Here is a 20,348-nt window from a genome sequence, read left to right as displayed (position 1 = left end):
GTCATCCTCTGTTTTGCCCCCACCCCTTACTGCCCCGGGGCCAGCGTTCTGCCATGCCAGATGGCATCCTATGTCCCGTCACCACTGTTCCAGTGTGGGGGAACTCCCTGTGTTCAGCCTGCCCCAGCTGACCCCAAAGCTGTAGAAACAATGGGGGTCAGAGCAGGGCTCTTCCACTCCCTTCCACTGGGCTGTGTTCACTTCCTTCCTGCTGGCTGCCTGAGGAAGTGTCCCTGCCCTGGGACTGTCTGGTCTGGCCTTTGTTTCCCCAGGGGCCCCCACCCTTGCAGTTTCCAAGGCTTGTGTCCCTTATGGAGCCAGAACAGTGGTATCGGGACACACCCTCCCTTGCCATGTCCTGGATTCTTCAGTCCTTGGGGACAGACTCTAGGGTGTGTACCCAGTTCCCCCAGTTGCCCAGTCTTCCACAGCCTTCTGTTAGCAGAGAGGCCCTGGGCGTAGTGTGAATGGGGTGAGCTCAGGGTGACTTGAGGGTGTGCAGATTTGTCCACCCCTCTGGAACAGTCTGCTGGGACTCTGCTGTGGCTCTCCGTGGGGCTAGTCCTGTTATGGGCACCCCCTTCCCATGGAAACACAGCCCTTTTCTCACCCCAGTTATGAGCTTCCTACTCTGCAGTGTCTTAAAGTTCACCCAGGAATGTCCTCCAGCAGAAGAGCTGGAGGGCTATAGACCGCTCCCGGCCCCTTTCCCACCCCCCACCCAGCACAGTCACACACGTGAACACATTGTCCACTCTGTCACACTTGGGATGCTTCTGCTCTCAGTGGGAAAAAATTAACTCAGCTCCTGGAGGTTCCCCCAAACCCCCTTAGGGCCGGTTCCCTTCTTCACCACCTTCCTTGGGGGACCATCAGCCAAGCATCCCACCACTGGGGCCCCCCTCATAGGCTACTGGATTTGAGGATGGGCCTCAACCCCAATGGAAGGTTAGGGAGAAGAGCTTTCAGGGTTAGGAAGCTGCTGGCCTGGTGGAGGCTGTCACCTGAGCCAAGTCCCACAGCCTTCCTGTCACCTGGTGCAGTTCGCTGGGCCAGGGCATACGGGGGGGGGGGGGGGGGGTGGACCGTAGGGAGGGCAGCCAGCCAGCAGGGCATGCTGGAGGGAAACAGGGTCAAGGCGGTCCCTTCCCCCGCGCTTGTTCCTGGCCCTTTCCTCTCAGAGGGGCAGCAGGAAGTGAGGAAAAAGGGCCGGGGTGGGAGGCGGGAGCGGGTGGGAGGGGATGGGGTTTATCAAGTCGCCGGCGGGCTGCCCGGCGGGCAGCAGCTGGTGCGAGTAAGCTTAGCTGGAGAGGCTCACCCGGGGAAGAAGGGAGGCCGCGGACCTACTGGGCCCCCGGGCTCCCACACAGGTGAGCCCAGTGCAGGCGACTGATCTGCACCCCCTTAGATCCGCTCACGGGAGCTCTCTCTCCCTCCCCTCCCTGGGGCGCGGACGGGAATGGGCTGGTGGTGCAGACCTGGGCCCTTTGGGGGGAGCTGAGCCCCGTACGGGGGAGAGGATCTAGGAAGAGGCAGGGAGATCTCGGCCCGGTCCAGCTCCAAGCCTGCTCCCCAGCCGGAGGGGCTTGTGGGGCGAAAGGACTACTGATACCGGGTGGAGGCCCGGGGAAGCCTGTCTAGCCAGGCCGGCTTTCTCTGAGGTCAGGCCGGGTACTTCTGCAAGGGTAGCAGCCTCCTCAGAGTTGAAGTAAAGCCTGGGGGGGGCTCCTACAGGCCTCCACAGGGACTGGGCAGGAGGGAATGAGAGCCCAGGCATCGGCCTGTCCCTAATGCAGGTCGCGGGCAAGGGGCCCTACCCCCAGGGCCCGCTGGGCTTACCGGCCCCCAGCGGGGCCGGCCACGCTGCGACTCAAAGCTCGTGTTGCCAAGACAACCACTGCCTCGGCCCAGCCCAGCAAGGGCTAAGAGGCTGGTGCTTGGCCCCCCTCCCCCAGTCTGGCAGGGGGCGGGGCTTTCCTTCAGACGGGGACGGGGGGAGGGGAGCCCTGATCGGTAGAGGACTGGGTGTTACTGTCCCGGGAAGCCCGAGGTCGGCTCTGGTCACCGTCCCACTTTCCAAACTAACGGCCCCAGGGCTGGAACCTACACTCGCGGGTACAGGGCCAGATCATCTGCTGCCCCCAGCCAAGTCCCCGCGTCCCGCAGCACCACCTTATGGACGAGCGGAGGAACAACACCTTCTTTATTCTTTCCACGACTCCCGTCCCTTACACTGTCCCTTTAAGCGGCTGGTCGCGCGGCGGAGCGGGGAGGACTGTACCACCGGCTGCGGGCCGGTGGGGGAGGAGATCTTGGGCTGATTGGAGCTCGCGCCTGAGACTTCAGAAGAAAGCCCCGTTCGGAGGGGCCTCACGGCCCCAGATGGGTGGCCACATTCCTCGGCGGAGGATCTGGAAACCTTGGAGGCCGAAACGCAGCACTGGCTGCGTGAAAGTCGGGAACACCTTCCCGCCCCGGCCTCAAGTCCTGCACCGGGCCCACCTCCGCTCTGGATTCTTAAAGGGCCCGCGGGCCGGGGGGGGAGGGGGGGGCGGAGCTGCAGAGGTGCCGAGCCGGGGCCGCGCCTGGGCAAGCGGCCGGAGCGGGCCGGGCTGGGCCGGGGATGGCGGTGGCCATGGCGCGGGTCCCGGCGGCGCCCCGCGCGAGGTGAGGGCAAGCAGTGCAAGCCTAGCGGCTCTCTCCCCGCAGGCTGAGTTCTGGACCCTCGGGGATGCGCCCAGCGGGGCGGCCCAGGGACCCCACCCCCACCCGGCCCGGCTCAGGGCCCACGTGCGGGGCGGGGGCGGGGTCCCGCACAAAGGCCAGGCGAAGTGAGCTCCTCCCCGGAGCTGCCTGGCGGGCGAGCGCATTCCCGGTGGCTGCGGAGGGAAGGGCCGGTCCGCCGGCGCCGCCGTGGGAGGTCCGCCGCCCCTTTGTCCCGGTGGGGCCTCCACTAAGCTTGGGAGAGCGGCTGGGCTCGAGACAAAGTCCTGACAGCCTCGTTCTTCTGCCAGGCGGGTGCCACACAGATACCAGCTCCGCGGCTCTGTTCCAGCTTCCTGGTGGCTGCATGAGCTGTGCCCTGCCTTATCCAAATGCTATCATTTCTCTGGATCGGGAGTTCTTCACGGAGTACAGAGTGGGCCTCGGGTTCGGGGCTCTCTGAAACCATGTGTTGGGTGGTATGCAGACATCTGTATTTATGAGCAGCGAGTCCATGGCTCAGCCAGCCAGTTCTCAAAGTCACAGACCTACCAGAGGGCTCTGCCCAGCCGTAAGCCACCTGCTCCAGGAAGGAGCCCTATGTTCCTGGCAGTGAGTTCCCAGGGTGTCTTGCCTTCCCCTCTGTGGCCGGTGGTCTCAGACCTTCTACAGTCACCTAACAGGGTCTGAACAGCCCGGGGCACAGTGCCCCTCACAGCATGGGCTGTGGGAGTGTGAATGGGTTTGGGGTGGGCACTTCCAAGATTCTGTAGACTGACTTGCTCTCTCCCATCTTTCCCCCAGTTCCTGAGCTGGTGCCAGGCAGGTGACACTGTCTTCCTGCAGCCCCCAGCATGTGGGCAGGCCTGGGCCCTGCCGTCACACTGGCCCTGGTGTTGGTGGCATGGGCCACCCAGCTCAAGCCCACAGCACCACCCATCTTCACCGGCCGGCCGTTCGTGGTAGCATGGGATGTGCCCACACAAGACTGTGGCCCTCGCCTCAAGGTACCACTGGACCTGAAGGCCTTTGATGTGCAGGCATCACCTAACGAGGGCTTTGTGAACCAGAACATCACCATCTTCTACCATGACCGGCTGGGCCTGTACCCACGCTTCAATTCCATGGGGAGGTCTGTGCACGGGGGCGTGCCACAGAATGGCAGCCTCTGGGCGCATCTGAAGATGCTGCAGGAGCACGTGGAGCACTACATCCGGACCCAGGAGCCCGCAGGCCTGGCAGTCATCGACTGGGAGGACTGGCGGCCCGTGTGGGTGCGCAACTGGCAGGACAAGGACATATACCGCCAGTCGTCGCGCCAGTTGGTGGCCATTCGTCACCCTGACTGGCCGGCAGACCGTGTGGTCAAGCAGGCACAGTACGAGTTTGAGTTCGCCGCCCGGCAGTTCATGCTGGAGACGCTGCGCTTTGTCAAGGCAGTTCGGCCGCGCCACCTCTGGGGCTTCTACCTCTTCCCCGACTGTTACAACCACGACTACGTGCAGAACTGGGACACCTACACGGGCCGCTGCCCTGATGTTGAGGTCTCCCGAAACGACCAGCTGGCCTGGCTGTGGGCCGAGAGCACAGCCCTCTTCCCCTCCGTCTACCTGGACGAGACTCTCGCGTCCTCCACCCACGGCCGCAACTTTGTCAGCTTCCGTGTTCAGGAGGCCCTCCGCGTGGCTCACACCCACCACGCCAACCACGCGCTCCCGGTCTACGTCTTCACGCGACCCACCTATAGCCGCAGGCTCACGGGGCTTAGCGAGGTACGTGCCTTCCCCGGCCCTGCCTTCTTCCCCAGGGGAGCCACTGCAGGGTTGGGGTCGCAGGGGGCCTCCTGCCCCCTAGCTGACTAGCTGCTCTACATCCCCTTCCGTCATCCTCTCTGTGACCTCGGGAAAGGGTGGCATCCTTATCTTCATTTTGCAGATAAGAAAATTGAGGCCCAGAGATGCTGAGAAATTTGCTCAAAGCTTCCCAGCACGTCCAGGGCAGAGCAGGGACTTGGAACTAGGCATTCTGACTTTGGAGTTCACCCTGATAGATACATCCTAGATTCGAGTGGGCCATTGGCTTGGGAAACAGAAGCCAAAGTAGGGGTGCACATGGCTTGCTCATCTAATGAGAAAGTGAAACAGCCTCTGCCTGAGGGTGGGAAGGGGTACTGGGCTGAGGGGACCAGCAAGTCAGAACGGGGTGGGGGCCTGTCCAGCCTGTCTTGTCCTCACCCTATAGTCTCAGTCTTCCCCAGTGACCATTCTCCTCCCACACAGATGGATCTCATCTCCACCATTGGTGAGAGTGCAGCCCTGGGTGCGGCAGGGGTCATCCTCTGGGGCGACGCAGGCTACACCACCAGCACGGTGAGTAAGACCCCCCAGCCTACCAGAGTGGAGTCTGCAGGGGGGCAGGCCTAGTCTGGGCGTCCCTGGTCCCACAGAGAAGAAAGGGTTCCTCCCCTATTCCCGGAAAGGGGTCATGCTGTCCTGAACAGCCTTAGATTTCCACCGTTCCTCCCCACGGCCGCCCGCCCCCACGCCCTGGCCCTGCTGGGCTCGTTTCTGTCCCCTCCTCCCTTCTCAGTGGGAACAGGGGCAGTAAGGGCTCAAGCACGCATGTACGTGTACACACGTGTACGGTGTTAAAAGAAGGTACAGGCACTGCGGTGTGAACAGAGTTTCCATCTGGGCCTGTGGGCTGAGGCCGCTGACCCTGATCCCTGGCCTCTGCCCCCAGGAAACCTGCCAGTACCTCAAGGATTACCTGACGCGGCTGCTGGTCCCCTACGTAGTCAACGTGTCCTGGGCTGCCCAGCATTGCAGCTGGGCCCAGTGCCATGGCCACGGGCGCTGCGTACGCCGTGACCCCAGCGCCAGTACCTTCCTGCATCTCAGTGCCAGCAGCTTCCGCCTGGTGCCTAGCCACGTACCTGGTGAGCCCCAGCTGCGACCAGAGGGGGAGCTCAGCTGGGCTGATCTCAACTACCTGCAGACGCACTTTCGCTGTCAGTGCTACTTAGGCTGGGGTGGCGAGCAATGCCAGTGGGACCATACACGGGCAGCTGGGGGTGCCCGTGGGGCCTGGGCTGGGTCCCACCTCACCGGCTCGCTGGCTGTGGCAGCCCTGGCCCTCACCTGGACTTTATAGGGGACTCTCACCCGGCCGCCGGGCAAGCTGGCCTCTGCCGCGAAGGCTCTGCCAGGCATGTAGGAGCCTGCAAGGGGTGGACAGACTGGAGTCCAGAGGGGGCAGAGCCCCGGGGATGCGCAGCAGGGCGTCCATACCAGCTCTCACCCCCCTGTTCTAAGGGGGAGGGGCAGTTCCCTGAGAGGCCCTTTCTCTCCCTGCCAGAGAGGAAGAGGGGCACAGCCGGGCCAGAGAGGACCTGACCCTACTCTCCTGCCCCTGGATAGTTTATTATTATTATTTTGGGGTCTCTTTTGTAAATTAAATACAAAACAACTGCTTCTGTGCGTGGACTGTCCGCACCTAGGCCAGGACACGTGAGAGAGATTCCAGAGTGTCTCAGGAGGTTTAAGCGCAGCTCTGTCTCTGTGAGACTCTCTGCTGGTGACTTCTTATCTGCCAAATGCGGTCCGTGGAACCTGGAGGCCCAGAGCTGCCCATTCTGCAGCTGCCCTGCTGGGGCAGGGGCCACTGAGAACGGAGGGATTCACATTCTGCTACAGCACCCAGGACCTTGCTTTCTCCGTATGGATTGGAAAGCAGTTGGGCCCAACCCTCTGTGAGGGACCAGGCTCATTGTGTTTCTCCTCCTTGCCCCTGGATCCCCAGCTGGGGCAGTGCCACTGACCTCGCCTTGCCCACCCAGGGAGAATGGGGAAGTGGATATTTGATCTTCCCTGGCTGGGCAGGTAGCCAGACCACCCCTCCCTGCTATTCCCACAGGCAAGGGCATTTCCTCCACTCCCTGCTCCGAAGGGCAGTGGACTCTAGCCACACACACCTCTCCCCAGCTGGGTCACAGTCCTCCACTGGGGTTTGGGACCTGAATCCTGAGGTCTCGTCCCTGTCCCACTGCAAAGATGAGTGATGGGGCGAGAGGGAGGCAGGCATCTTGAGTCTGGGAGCAGAGAGTTCCTCAAATGTCAGTCCTGTCCTGGCCATGGGAGAAGGTGCTTGTCCCTAGCTGTCCCAGGGGAGAGAAGTAGCAGGCTGGAGCAGTCCGACTAGCTCTGGCCTGCTTCATTCCCCTGCTTCGGGCGGGGCTCTGCCCCCCTCCTCAACCATCAGACCCACACTTGGGGTCCCCTTGTCCACGTCAGTGATGACGCAGGCCCTCAGCAAACACTGGCTGTGGGGAGACAGACTCAAGAAACAGTCAAGTGTTGAAGGGGGCAGCCCAGCCACGTGGACTCAAGGGAGGTATCCTCCAGGAAGTGCTTTCTACACTGAGTTTTAAAACGGGAAGGGGAAGCTTGCTGCTAGAGACAGAGTGCGGGCAAAGGCTGGAGGAAGTCGGAACACAGCTGGGACCTGCAGTCGGGGTGGCGTGGCCAGGGGACACCGCAGGCAGGGCAGGAAGGGCAGCCCTCGAGTGGCACCATGCCTGACTTTGCCTGATGGCAGCGACCGTCTCACCTGTTCAGTAAACAGCACACACACATGCTTGCACACGCACATGCACACGCAGGGGGCCAGTGCCGGGCTGCATCTGTGAGCCGCACCAGCAAAGGGCCCTGTCCTCATGGGGAAGCACACTAGACGCAAAGGCCAAGTCAGAGGTGGTCAGCGGAGCAGAGCCTGGAGGAGCGAGCCCCACCACATCGACGTCAACTCGGCTTGTAAAGTGAGCCTCATCCCCCTGGCTGGCGACGGCAGAGAACAGAGGGACGGGGACTAGGCGGTAGCACAGAAGGCAACGACGGTTCACATGGTGGGGGAGGATGCGAAGGTGGAAGGGCGCCCGGCGCTCATGGCCACAGTGGGGAGAAGCCTGCTGGACAGAAGGTGAAGGTATCGGTCTAGAAGGTCATGAGATGATGGAGCCGGCAAAAAGAGGGCAAGGAAGACACTGTGACTTACCGCCCTTACTGCCCTCACACCTCTGACTTCCCCTACCCAGCTGTGACCCTCAAAAACACCTGTGAGCTACCCCACCCACATCTGTAACACCCAACATCTGTGGCCTTTCCCACCTAGCCAGGACTCCTCCATACCCGTGCAAAGCTGTGGTTTCCCCCACGTGTGTGACCTTACACAACTGTTCCCTCCCCCAGACGTCTGTGACCTGTACCCATCCGGCTAGGACCCCTCCGTGCAAACCTGTGATCACCTCACATCACTGTCCAGGAGGACCTGGACGACAGCCTTGTGGAAAGTGCAACTCAGGGACAGCCACAGAGGTGGGTGGGTGGGGGTGATGGGGAGTGAGGTGGCTCGGGCCTGGGGTATGCATACCACCAGAGAGAGCAGTCAGGGCTGGACCACGGAGCTGGACGGACCCCAGACACACACCAGACCAGCGCCGCAGGGGCAGGTCTGTGGGCAGGGCCCTGGGGTTGGGGAACATCTTCCTGCCGTTCCGCCATTAGAGCTTCTCCCCTAGAGCGAGGCCAGCTCGAGAATGCCGGCCTGATGGTTGGCTGGGTTGTGCAAATTGCGGCACTAGGTTTCTGGGGGCACCTGAAGGTAGTGTGAACCTCAGGGAGAGGGAGTCGGGGCTGCCTTGATGTTCTCCTGTGCCCTCAGCCCTTGGGAGTTGTGCCAGGCTCTCTGAGCCTAATGGTCTTCACTCGGGGACCCTGCTTCCTGAACAAGATCAGCGGCCCCCTCCTCTGAGGTCAGATCCCGTGCTCGGGTCCTCTTCCTCCAGCGCTGTCAGCTTCCCCATCCTAGTCCAGAGGGCCAAGTCCACATGGTAGCCGGCTGCGTCACTGATTCATTGGCCGCTGTGCCGGGGGGCCCCTGACTCAGGCTCAGACCGGGCCGTCGACTCAGGCGGCACTTTCCCCTGCACACGTGAGGTTTCCTTCACCCCACCCTGGCAGGCGTGCCTGGGCCTGGGCACCTAGCAGGTCTCAGCGATCAGCTTCTTGAATCAGCAAACAAGTGAAATCACAAAGGAATGAACAAGCATGTGGTCACCGACACACCCATGGTCACCCAAACACGGGGTCTCCTAGTCACAAGACCGCAGAGTCTCACACCCGGGTCAGGCTCTGCACCCCACGCTTGTGCGTATGCACTACTGGACCTCGCACAGAGCCCTAGACCGGAGCCGACCAGCCCTGACTTCACAGACACAGTGCCTTTCAGACTTGTCCCTAAAGCAGAGGGGATCTGCCCCCCTGGGCAGAGTGAGTGTAGGGCCTGGGGCTGCAATACTTCTAGGGCCTGGGGCTGCAATGTCTTCACTTTTCTAATCAGAGGAAAATATATATTAATAATGAATATATAATAATGGCTTCAGTCTGGATTGTACTTGTTTTTGTACCAGCACAGTTGTAAAATGCATTTTTTAATGTTCTGAGGAAGGGGCCCCCAAAGGCAAAAGTGCCTAAGACCCAGATGTGGGAATGCAGCTGCGCAGGACAGTTTGCCCCCTCAGTACACAGTATGGAGGCACCCAGATTCCAGTACCAGAAACAGGCCTGCCCAGCGGCCTCTGTCTCCCAAACAGCCCCCTGCACTGCTTCCACCCCCACCCCAACCTAAATAAAGCCACAACGTCGGGCCACCGTGTTGACCGTGTGGGCGGGGCTGCTTCCGGCCCAGCCCCACCTCCTACCAAGGCGCTTCGTTAGGGGTGCCGAGGTGGCTCTGCTGCCTGGCCCAGCCCTCCGACCGGGGTCCTGCCCCTCAGCCCGCCCCCAGACTGGGTGGGGTGACCCCCCTACAAAAGCTCAGAGTTTCCAGCAGCAGCTTCCTCTGAGTCCGGTGCAGCTGGGGCCTGAGTTGAGGAACAGAATCTTGCTGAGCCCTGCCTAGGCCCTCACGCTGGGGTCAGGAAATCTGGAGGATGAGGCCCTTCAGCCCTGAGGTCAGCAGGGACAAGTGGGCAGACTGGTGGGTATCCAGGAGGGTTGGGCTGGCCTGTCCTTGGTCGCTGAGCATCTCTTCCTCCAACGGCTGGCCAGGATTCCTAGAGGAAGAGACAGGAAAGGATCCCCCATCAGTCAGGTCAGGCTGGGGGCTGAGGGCCTGGCTCTCACCGGCTCCTCTCAAAACAGAAGTCGTGGCCTCTGTGGCTCCTGGGGAAGGGGACTGGTTAGCTTAGGCCAGGGCAAAGCCTGTGGGAGACGAGAGGGCAGAGGCCCCGCCCTAGAGACAACTCGCATGTTCCCTGCAGTGTCAGGGCTCCCCTCCACACCTTTCCTCTGCCCTCTGACCTCCCTGAGCCCTGAACCAAGGTCAATGTTTACCCAAAATGAGCAGGGGTGGATTAATGAGCAAGGGGTTTGGTCTACCTTCTCTGAGCAGGGGTCAGAGAGTTCAGAACGTGTTCTCAGCTTTGCCTCCCCTGGCCAGGTTTCCCCAGGCCCATCCTCTGCCATGGCAGTCCACCTGCTTCCCACCTATGCCCTCTTCCTGACCTTGCTCGGCATGGTCCAAGGCTCCAGGAGCCCCATGGTACCCAACCAGCCCTTCACCACCATCTGGAATGCAAACACCCAGTGGTGCCTGGAGAAATACGGCGTGGACGTGGATGTCAGTGTTTTCGATGTGGTGGCCAACCCAGGGCAGACCTTCCGCGGCCCTGATATGACCATTTTCTACAGCTACCAGCTGGGCACCTACCCCTACTACACGTCTGCTGGGGAGCCTGTGTTTGGTGGCCTGCCCCAGAATGCCAGCCTGGATACCCACCTGGCCCGCTCCTTCCAGGACATCCTGGCTGCCATCCCTGTGTCAGACTTCTCAGGGCTGGCGGTCATCGACTGGGAGGCATGGCGCCCACGCTGGGCCTTCAACTGGGACACCAAGGACATTTACCGGCAGCGCTCACGGACACTGGTACAGGGGCAGCATCCCGACTGGCCAGCTCCTTGGGTGGAAGCAGCAGCGCGGGACCAGTTCCAGGAGGCCGCGCGGGCCTGGATGGCAGACACTCTCAAGCTGGGGCAAGCCCTGAGGCCTCGGGGCCTCTGGGGCTTCTATGGCTTTCCTGACTGCTATAACTATGACTTTCTAAGCCCCAACTATACCGGCCAGTGTCCACCGGGTATCAGTGCCCAGAATGACCAGCTGGGGTGGCTGTGGGGCCAGAGCCGTGCCCTCTACCCCAGCATCTACATGCCTGCAGAGCTGGAGGGCAGGGGGAAGGGACAGATGTATGTGCGGCATCGTGTAGGGGAGGCATTCCGTGTGGCTCTGGGTGTGGGGGACCCCAATCTGCCGGTGCTGCCCTATGCTCAGATCTTCTATGACAAGACGAACCGCTTTCTGCCCCTGGTGAGTCTCCTATGACCCCACCCACCGTGTAGCCTACCTTGTCAGCATTAGGTCCAGTACGTGAGGCCACACAGCCTTGGGGCACTTTCATCCATTATGCTCCACTCCTTGAGCTCCTACTGCGTGCCCAGCTCTGTACTCTGTACCGGTACAGACGTTTCAGCATTCATCACAAAGGCGTAGTGCCTGCTGCATGGCTCTCGCAAGCTAGAGTGAGGACGGGCTTGCCTCTCGCCACTGGGGCCAGAGCAGCCCCAGCGGGGGGTGAGAGTTATTTGTCCCATCTGGCGGTGTTACAGCAATCTGCTGTGGTGGGGGAAGAAGGCCCCTCAGAGCTATGCTGTCTCATTCCCCAGGATGAGCTGGAGCACAGCCTGGGGGAGAGTGCAGCCCAGGGAGCAGCAGGAGTGGTACTCTGGGTGAGCTGGGAGAACACAAAAACCAAGGTGAGCTCAGGCCCAGGATGGGGGTTAGGATGGGGGCAGGGGTGGGGCTGCCAGACTGACTGGGAAGACCCTGGCCCACCCTTTCTATCCCTGCAGTCCTGGCTGGCCAGCAGGTGAGAGCGGCAATGCCCTGGGTAGGCCCCTGTAGGATCATAGTGTCCCTGATGCTCCTCCTTCCACTCAGGAATCATGCCAGGCCATCAAGGAGTATGTGGACACCACCCTGGGGCCCTTCATCCTCAACGTGACCAGTGGGGCTCTTCTGTGCAGTCAAGCCCTGTGCTCAGGCCATGGTCGCTGTGCCAGGCGCCCCAGCCACCCTGAGGCCCTCCTTATCCTCAACCCCACCAGTTTCTCCATCCAGCTCACTCGTGGTGGTGGGCCCCTGACCCTACAAGGTGCCCTCTCACTTGAGGATCGGATGCAGATGGCTGTGGAGTTCCAGTGTCGCTGCTACCGTGGCTGGAAGGGAGCACGGTGTGAGCAGCGGGGCATGTGGTGATTGGTCACACTCCAGGATACACACATTGAGCACCCCGTTTACCTTACAAATAAATTAGTTATTTTACTGGCAAAAAATGGGTTTATTTGGGAACAGCAGAGAAGTGCAATTTGAGACATGTGAGCTGTTGCGAAACCATAGGCAAGTCTGGAGAACAAAGAGGGGGAATGCTGTTTTATAGAGGAAAGGGGGAGTTGGAAGGGCTTTTTATAAACAGAAAATCCAATGCAGTAAACTGGGACTTTGAAGGGTGGTGGCTTTTCAAGTTATGAGGCTCTCATCGTCTGGGCTGTTGTCAGGCAATGAGAAAATCTTTCCTCCCACTGGAGGAGTAAAGTAGGCTCCTTCCTGTTGGGTCTGCAAAGGGTTGCAAGGAGTGGTATGTCTGAGTTCCTCCTTCTAGGCTTTCAACTCCATTTTATTTTATTTTTATTTTATTTATTTATTTGACAGAAAGAGAGAGAGCAAGCACACAAACAGGGAGCAGCAGAGGGAGAGGGAGAAGCAGACTCCCTGCTGAGCAGGGAGCCTGATGCAGGGCTCCATCCCAGGATCCTGGGATCATGACCCAAGCCAAAGGCAGGCCCTCAACCGACTGAGGCATCCAGGCGTCCCTCAACTCCATTTTAAGATTTTTATTTATTTATTTGTGGGGGGCGGGTAGAGAGAGAGCTCGCGAGAGCGTACAGGCAAGGAGAGCAGCAGGCAGAGGGAGAAGCAGGCTCCCCACTGGGCAAGGAGCCCGATGCCCAGACTCCATCCCAGGACCCTGGGATCATGACCTGAGCTGAAGGCAGACGCTTAACTCACTGAGCCACCCAGGCGTCTCGTTCAATTCCATTTTAAATGAAGTTTTATTTGGTTTCACAACCTAATGCAACCTAAAGCCTGGTCACAGCTTTCTCAAGTACAAGCAGTCACACAAGTCATGGTCACAGTCAGGAGTACTCTCAGCCACCATCAAAAGCATATGCCTGGGGCGCCTGGGTGGCACAGCGGTTAAGCGTCTGCCTTCGGCTCAGGGTGTGATCCCGGCGTTCTGGGATCGAGCCCCACATCAGGCTCCTCCGCTATGAGCCTGCTTCTTCCTCTCCCGCTCTTCCTGCTTGTGTTCCCTCTCTCGCTGGCTGTCTCTATCTCTGTCAAATAAATAAATAAAATCTTTAAAAAAAAAAAAACACACAAAAGCATATGCCTGCACCTGCACACATGCTTACAGGCCAGGAGAGTTGCCTAAGGGATCAGAGCTTCCAGCACCCACCCAGCAGGGTCATAAACATCCCCAGAGACACTGAGTCCAGTCTTTAAGCTGTAGCAATCACAAGAACTGACATTCACTGAGCACCTACCTACTTCTCCCCAAGTCCTGTGCTAAGCATTTTAAGTAGACTAACTCATTTAATCCTAACGTGACGTTATGAGGAAACAGGCACACACTGAGAGGGCAAGCACTTTGCCCAAGTCCACACAGCCAGAAAACAGAGAAGCTTAAGTCGCACCCAGGCTGTCTAGCCATAGAGGTAAAGCCCTTTGGCTCCTACTGTGTGTTGACAGTAACCAGCCCTGCACGCAACCGGAATCTGCTCTGGGTGGAGGGAGGGGTGCGGGAACCAGCCTCGCAAATAAAGCAGATACGATTCTTGCTTCGAGAGCTATTGAATGCCTAAAACGTACAGGCGCTGGGATGCAGAGGGCACAGGCAAGGCTCGTCTCTCTCACTCAGTCCTGATGTCTGTCCGAGGGCGGCTGCTTCTAAGGATGGGGCCCAAATTTCAGGAGGAAGCTCTCCCTGACCGTTTCCGCACAGGACCCTTTTACCCCTGGAGGCCAACGGGAACCGAGACCTGCCTGAGCCTGGGGTGGGGCGAAACGAGGCGAGGCGGAGGTAGAGCCAGGTGGAGGAGGGGCCTGCACCCGGCCAAGGCTTTGGCGTGACGGGCAGGGACAGGACCTCGGCGGAGCTGAATCCAGGAGGACCTAAGCGGTGCCCGGGAGCCAGAGACTGGGCCTGCATGGGGCGGGGCACGTTGCGGAGGAGGTGTAGCCTGCGCTCTGCCACAGCGGCGAAGCGCACGGAGCGGGGGGCGTGGCTCGGGGACGGCGGGGGGGCAGAGGCGGAGCCAGGGCAGAGACCGGGTTTGCGTCAGCTCAGTGTTATGACGCCATGAACCGAGGGCGGAGCCTAAGCGGTGACGCGCGGAGGCGGGGTGGTGTCTGGCGGCCTAGGGAAAGTCTGGACCAGGTGGGGCGCTGAGGGCCGCGACCGCTGCAGTGCGTCCGCCGCACCGCTAGGGGCCAGCGCGGTCGGTCGGAAGAGTCCAAACCACAGAGCGAGAGAAACCGGCCAGCGCGGAGCGAGGACGCGGAGCATCCCGGATCTTGGCTTCAACATGTCAGTACCTCCCCCTTCCCACGCGAAGCGTGTTCATCCTCGCTATCTCCCGTCCGCCCCACGCGTGCGGTCCTCAAGTGGATACGCCGCCCCGCACGCCCTCCCTGCGTCTGTCATTCCCTCCCAGAGCATGCCGAGCCACGCCCACCCAGAGTCAAGCTCCCGAAGCACCCCCACCCCCACAAAAACACTGCACGGTTTGTCACCCACTGGGAGGGAGGGGGAAACTGAGGCACAGGAGAGACTTGCCGCCTCTCGCTGAGGGACACAGGAGCTCCGCCCTCGGTGGGTGGAGACGGCAGTGAAAGGGTTAAACCCGCGGGGAAGTCTGGGGCTCCAAGCCTGGGGGCGGACCCTGGGGCTTCCTCCCTCTAGGTCCAGGGCTGCGGCTGCTGAGGAGGTGGCTGATGCAGGTGAGGGGCTTATAGCCCTCTGAGTGGGATATAGTGGGGGGGGGGGGCCTCCTACCTGTGCATGACCAGTGTGGAATTGGCCTCCAGCTCAGGGGACCTTCTTGGGGAGGTGGGGAAGGGGAGCCAGGACGTCCTCTCTGGAGCAGGTGAGTAGAAACGTGCGGCCCAGGGGATCCCCCACCGCCAGAAATCCCCCACCATAGACCCTCCCGGCAGCGGGGCCTGGGGTAGGATGGGCAAACAATGGGATTTAGACGTAGGAGGTCTGAGCCCCCAACCTGGTGGCCGTTGGACACCCTTGTGGATTTAGGAAGGAAGCTGTGGTCCTTATCTAGGGTGACTACGAAACTCTGGCCAGTGGGGAACCAAGCCTGCCAGAGCCACGCTGCTGTGGGACTGTGAGCCAGGCCCCTTGCCAGTGTTGTTGGGGCCCCATCTGAGGGGATACTTGGGTCTGTGCCCAAGCAAAGTGTCCTGAGCTGCACAGTGTTGGGGAGGGGGCCGTGGGCTCGGTGCTGCAGGCAGGGAAGGCAGTTCAGGGAGGCGAAATCCAATCCTAATGGGTGGGTGAGTGGTGCCCCAGGATTGGTCAGGTGGCAGGCATGGCCCAAGTGGTCAAAAAAGCTGGGACCTAGAATGTAGGGAAAAGGAAGGGACAGGGATGCTCCTGGAGGCAGCTGTGTTCCCTCCAAAGGGAATCTTGAGTGGGTTTAAGTAGGGGATCATGGTGTCTAGTTTGCATGTTCTGTCTGATGGCCAGCCGGCCATGATGGCAAGCCTAAATCCACTGTCCTTGGGAGGACAAAGTTAGCCACAGCAGGCTGGCACCAGGACTCTTGGGTTCTGCCCCAGACTTTAGCCTTCAGCCTCCCTCCAATGTGGGGCAGGACACTCTGGACCTATTTCCTCTGCTGTCCACCTGAGTCAGGTATAGGGGATGGTCTCCAGGTCACCTGTGCCATCAGGTGAGTATGAAGACAAGGTGTAGCTTACAAATTCCGGGATGCATGGCTCCTCTAGCACTCTGTCAGCCCCTCCCTGCCCCAACCTTGTCCTCCCTCTTGGTACAGCCTAACATGGCTGTTGTCCATAGGAGGAGCACCCTTGTGGTCTGAGGAGATCCCACTGTTTGGATACTGTGCTCTCAATCCCTAGCCTGCCACTTAGCCATCTGCAACCGAGCAGGAGATGACCTGGGCTCCCAGCCTGACCCAGCTGAGCCAAGATCCTCCATGTAGGGGAGAGCTCACTCTGAGCCCTGGCCCACCAAAGCTGACCCCTACCCTAGACCCTACACGCCAGATAGAGCTGATCCTGAGTACCAGCCCAGCCGAGCTGACTCTGGATCCTGCATGCCAGCCAGAGTTGACCCTGAGATCCAACCTGGCCACGCTGACCCTGGATCCTGCACACCAGCCAGAGCTGACCCTGAGCCCCAGGCTAGCTGAGCTGACCCCGGGTTCTGCATGCCATCCGGAGATGATCCTCAGTCCTGGCTCAACTGAGCTGACCCTGGATCCCGCACACCAGCCAGAGGAGACCCCAGCCCCCAACCTGGCTGAACTGACCCTGGAGCCTGTGCACTGCCGACCTGAGCTCCTGGATGCCTGTGCCGACCTCATCAATGAGCAGTGGCCCCGAAGCCGTGCCTCCCGCCTGCACTCCTTGGGCCAGTCCTCAGATGCCTTCCCCCTCTGCCTGATGCTGCTGAGCCCCCAACCCACTCCTGAGGCCGCCCCCATTGTGGTGGGTCATGCCCGCTTGTCACGGGTGCTGGACCGGCCCCAGAGCCTCCTGGTGGAGACAGTGGTGGTGGCCCGGGCTCTGAGGGGCCGCGGCTTTGGCCGCCGTCTTATGGAGGGCCTGGAGGTTTTTGCTCAGGCCCGGGGCTTCCGCCGGCTACACCTCACCACCCATGACCAGCTGCAGTTCTATGCCCACCTGGGCTACCAGCTGGGTGAGCCTGTGCAGGGCCTGGTCTTCACCAGCCGACGGCTGCCTGCCACCCTGCTCAAGGCCTTTCCCAGAGCCCCCTCTTCCCGGCCACCCTCCAGGGCTTCTAGTCTAACTGCCCAGACTGCCCCAAGAGCCTCCAAGGGACCATCATTGCCACCACCCCCTCCCTTGCCTGAGCCCTTGACCACCTCACCCTCACCTCCTGCAGGGCCCCCTCCACAAAGCCTGCTGGAGACGCAGTACCAAGACCTGAGAGGATGCCCCATATTCTGGATGGAAAAGGACATCTGAGGGCTACCCAGAGCAAGGCACTGTCCTTCAGGGTCGATGGACTGCTTAGGACAGTACCAGCCTCAGCCCATTGGCCATACTTCAGTCCCCAGACCTTGGGGGCAACTTTAGCCTGGCCCTGTTTCCGGAGTACCAGTGGGGCTGGGAGATTGCTCCATAGCTGTGGCTCAGAGCTGTCCGTGTGGCTGAATAAAGGCTTCTGTTGGGTGTGGCTGTGACAGTTTATTTGTTGACCCACCCTCACCTCACAGCCTTATCTTAGATCCTCTCTCTCTCTGTAAGATCCTCTGGATCCACCTTGGCCCCGGGGCCATGGATGAAGAGGCACCTAACCTTTGCCCATCCTACTCTGCCAGGCCCAGGAGACAAAGGGTCTGTTCCCTTCCACTTCACTCATCACCATTCACTGATCACCTACTGTGTGTCAGGCCCTAAACTGGGCCCGGGCAATGGGGAACTAGACAGATAGGGCCTCGACCCAAGGGACGGAAGGAGACAGGCACACAGTGGCAGGATCTATGTTGGAACAGTGGGAGCCCAAGTGTCCTCAGTCCATTTGGAAATCCAGGGGAGGTGATGTCATAGCAGAGACCTGAGTGCTAAGTAGGAATCAAGCTAGGCAAGGGAGAGGGTGTTAAGTGTCCCTGGGGCAGGGAACAAGATGGACAGAGGAGGGGACTGGTGAGAACTGTGAGTGGGCAAGGTGTCAGAGGGCACAGTGGTGCCATGACAGAGATGGAGAACATGGGAGGGGAGCTGCCAGGCTGACGTATGGTGTGGCTGATCTGAGAGGCTAGAGGACCACATGGGGACCATGTCCCCCCCACCCCCATCCTGTGGGTAGTAGTTGGGGAAGTGTTCCCAGCTTTCCATGCTGTTTGGAAGGTGTGGCCATGGCCATGGCCTTTAAGCTCACAGCCCCTCTCTCCTGCAGGTTTCCATCCCTGGGGCGTGATCATGCAGCTGGGCCTGGCCCTAGTGCTCGGAGTGGCCCTGCGCCTGGGGTTTGGCCAGCCCTTCCTGGGGGTTCCTGAACACCCCTTCTCTGTGCTGTGGAACATACCCTCAGCACACTGTAAGACTCGCTTTGGCGTGCACCTGCCACTAGAGGCCTTGGGCATCACAGCCAACCGTGGCCAGCGTTTCCATGGCCAGAACATCACCATCTTCTACAAGAACCAACTCGGCCTCTACCCCTACCTTGGGCCCAGGGGCACAGCTCACAACGGGGGCATCCCCCAGGTTGTCCCTCTTGACCACCACCTGGCACGGGCTGCCTACCAGATCCACCGCAGCCTAGGACGTGGCTTCGCTGGCCTGGCAGTGCTAGACTGGGAGGAATGGTGCCCACTCTGGGCTGGGAACTGGGGCCGCCGCCGAATCTATCAGGCAGCCTCATGGGCTTGGGCACAGCGGGTGTTCCCCGACCTGAGCCCCCAGGAGCAGCTCCACAAGGCCCATGCTGGCTTTGAACAGGCAGCCCGGGCCCTGATGGAGGACACGCTGCGGCTGGGCCAGGCACTGCAACCCCATGGGCTCTGGGGCTTCTACCACTTCCCAGCCTGTGGCAATGGCTGGCATGGTATGGCTTCCAATTACACGGGCCACTGCCACCCAGCCGCTCTCGCCCGCAACACCCAACTTCACTGGCTCTGGGCTGCCTCCAGCGCCCTCTTCCCTAGCATCTACCTCCCACCCAGGCTGCCACCTATCTACCACCAGGCGTTTGTCCGATACCGCCTGGAGGAGGCCTTCCGTGTGGCCTCTGTTGGGCATCCACATCCCCTGCCTGTCCTGGCCTATGCCCGCCTCACACACCGGAGCTCTGGAAGGTTCCTGTCTCAGGTGAGTGAAAGTTGAGCTCTAGGGGTCTGAGTGGGGAGGCATGGCCCTGTCCTACGAAGGTCTGAAGAGAAGACCTTGCCCTGGGGGGAATTTGACGGGGAGACCCTGATCTAGTTCTTAGTGGGGAGGTCCTATCCTGGAGCATCTGAAAAGGAAGTATGGCTCTGCCTTGGAATATCTTGAGGGGAAAGGCAAGGCCTAGCCTTTGGAGCCCTGGTCTGAGGGGAGACATCCTCTGAGTAGAGGACCTGAGAAGCCCCTCAGAGGCTCAGTGCCAAGGAATCTTATTTTAGATGTGGAATCAGATCATGGCGATGAGCCAGAAAAGTTTCTCGAAGGTGGAAGTAGGCCCTGTTGGATCTGGGCAGCTCAGCCCTTGCTTAGCAGTTCTTTGCCTCCAGGATGACCTTGTGCAGACCATTGGTGTGAGCGCAGCACTCGGGGCAGCCGGCGTGGTGCTCTGGGGGGACCTGAGCTTCTCCAGCTCTGAGGTGATCATTGCCCCTCCAACCTGCCAGGCAGCCCATGCTGGAGTCCCAGGGTTGGGGGGAGGACCATGTCAGAGCCATGGAGCAGGAGCATTGATACATCCTTCCCCTCTTCTCAGGAGGAGTGCTGGCATCTCCATGACTACCTAGTGGGCACCCTGGGCCCCTATGTAATCAACGTGACCAAGGCAGCCATAGCCTGCAGTCACCAGCGGTGCCATGGCCATGGGCGCTGTGCCTGGCAAGATGGAGGACAGCTGGAAGCCTTTCTGCACCTGCAGTCAGATGGCAGCCCTGGAGCCTGGGAGTCCTTTAGCTGCCGTTGTTACCCGGGCTGGGCTGGCCCTACCTGCCAGGAGCCCAGGCCTGAGCCCAGGCCTGAAAAAGCAGCATAAAGCCAGAAGTTACCTGCCCCTGAGTCTCTTGTCCCTGCTACCATTTTTCTAGTCCTGGAGGGAGGATTCTGTCCCACTCTTGCTCTATTCAGTTTATAGTCAATCCTCCCATACATACCCCCCACTTCCCGTGGGACCCCTGGGATGTGGAAGGGGCCAGAAAAAAAGGTTTATATCATTTTACGTTATTATTATTATTTTGCTTACACCATTTTAAAACCAAAAGTCCTCTGAGATCACTTTGTCCCTTCCGATAAGGAAGCAGCCCTAGGGAGAGTCAGCGTTCCAGATGGTTAGGGTTGCCAGCCCAGAGCTCTGTTCCAACTCCTCACCAGGTCCATGGAGAGGTCACAGGAGACCCGCCCAGGGACAGGTGGGCTCCAGGATCTTGGCTAAGGTCTGTAGGTGCTAAGCTGTTGTCTGTCCTCTGCTTCATCATAAAGTCACTTTTTCTTTCACTGCCTAAGGTTTGACTGTTCACCCAGTTCTACCAAGC

At 60.2% G+C, this 20,348-nt stretch overlaps 4 protein-coding genes across 13 annotated transcripts; all 4 read left to right on the top strand.

Moving 5' to 3' along the window:
• Positions 1-1,232: 1,232 nt before the first annotated feature.
• HYAL2 (hyaluronidase 2) lies at positions 1,233-6,175 on the top strand. 3 transcript variants are annotated; one of them, XM_057311733.1, is made up of 5 exons: positions 2,554-2,667; positions 3,015-3,315; positions 3,508-4,475; positions 4,983-5,072; positions 5,446-6,175. In XM_057311733.1, the coding sequence occupies exons 3-5, from the start codon at positions 3,558-3,560 to the stop codon at positions 5,854-5,856; spliced, it is 1,419 nt and encodes a 472-aa protein (XP_057167716.1). In that variant the 5' UTR covers positions 2,554-2,667; positions 3,015-3,315; positions 3,508-3,557; the 3' UTR covers positions 5,857-6,175. The 3 variants fall into 3 exon arrangements, with proteins under 3 accessions (XP_026356691.1, XP_057167716.1, XP_026356692.1); XM_026500906.4 differs by lacking the exons at positions 2,554-2,667; positions 3,015-3,315 and adding an exon at positions 1,233-1,370; XM_026500907.4 differs by lacking the exon at positions 3,015-3,315.
• Positions 6,176-9,050: 2,875 nt separating this feature from the next.
• On the top strand, positions 9,051-12,149 carry HYAL1 (hyaluronidase 1). 3 transcript variants are annotated; one of them, XM_057311731.1, is made up of 4 exons: positions 9,051-9,738; positions 10,201-11,124; positions 11,481-11,570; positions 11,755-12,149. In XM_057311731.1, exons 2-4 carry the CDS (start codon positions 10,225-10,227, stop codon positions 12,070-12,072), a joined length of 1,308 nt encoding a protein of 435 aa, XP_057167714.1. In that variant the 5' UTR covers positions 9,051-9,738; positions 10,201-10,224; the 3' UTR covers positions 12,073-12,149. The 3 variants fall into 3 exon arrangements, with proteins under 3 accessions (XP_057167714.1, XP_044240810.1, XP_026356694.1); XM_026500909.4 differs by having other exon boundaries at positions 9,052-9,712; XM_044384875.3 differs by having other exon boundaries at positions 9,051-11,124.
• A 2,215-nt stretch (positions 12,150-14,364) lies between these two features.
• Positions 14,365-17,335, top strand: NAA80 (N-alpha-acetyltransferase 80, NatH catalytic subunit). Of its 3 annotated transcripts, none has more exons than XM_057311729.1 (2): positions 14,365-14,464; positions 16,241-17,335. In XM_057311729.1, exon 2 carries the CDS (start codon positions 16,357-16,359, stop codon positions 17,122-17,124), a length of 768 nt encoding a protein of 255 aa, XP_057167712.1. In that variant the 5' UTR covers positions 14,365-14,464; positions 16,241-16,356; the 3' UTR covers positions 17,125-17,335. The 3 variants fall into 3 exon arrangements, with proteins under 3 accessions (XP_057167712.1, XP_057167713.1, XP_057167711.1); XM_057311730.1 differs by having other exon boundaries at positions 14,406-14,464; positions 16,237-17,335; XM_057311728.1 differs by lacking the exon at positions 14,365-14,464 and adding an exon at positions 14,814-14,877 and having other exon boundaries at positions 16,237-17,335.
• On the top strand, positions 14,377-20,316 carry HYAL3 (hyaluronidase 3). 4 transcript variants are annotated; one of them, XM_026500898.4, is made up of 4 exons: positions 14,377-14,464; positions 18,059-18,969; positions 19,371-19,460; positions 19,577-20,316. In XM_026500898.4, the coding sequence occupies exons 2-4, from the start codon at positions 18,082-18,084 to the stop codon at positions 19,850-19,852; spliced, it is 1,254 nt and encodes a 417-aa protein (XP_026356683.1). In that variant the 5' UTR covers positions 14,377-14,464; positions 18,059-18,081; the 3' UTR covers positions 19,853-20,316. The 4 variants fall into 4 exon arrangements, with proteins under 4 accessions (XP_026356683.1, XP_048082933.1, XP_048082932.1 ...); XM_048226975.2 differs by lacking the exon at positions 14,377-14,464 and adding an exon at positions 14,788-14,877; XM_057311727.1 differs by lacking the exon at positions 14,377-14,464 and adding an exon at positions 17,412-17,496 and having other exon boundaries at positions 19,577-19,869.
• Positions 20,317-20,348: the final 32 nt, after the last annotated feature.

This window comes from Ursus arctos, unplaced genomic scaffold, assembly GCF_023065955.2.
Source record: "Ursus arctos isolate Adak ecotype North America unplaced genomic scaffold, UrsArc2.0 scaffold_14, whole genome shotgun sequence".
Lineage (NCBI taxonomy): Eukaryota > Metazoa > Chordata > Mammalia > Carnivora > Ursidae > Ursus > Ursus arctos.
The sequence above is the reverse complement of the archived record's forward strand: the minus strand, read 5'-3'. Positions and strand labels throughout refer to the sequence as shown.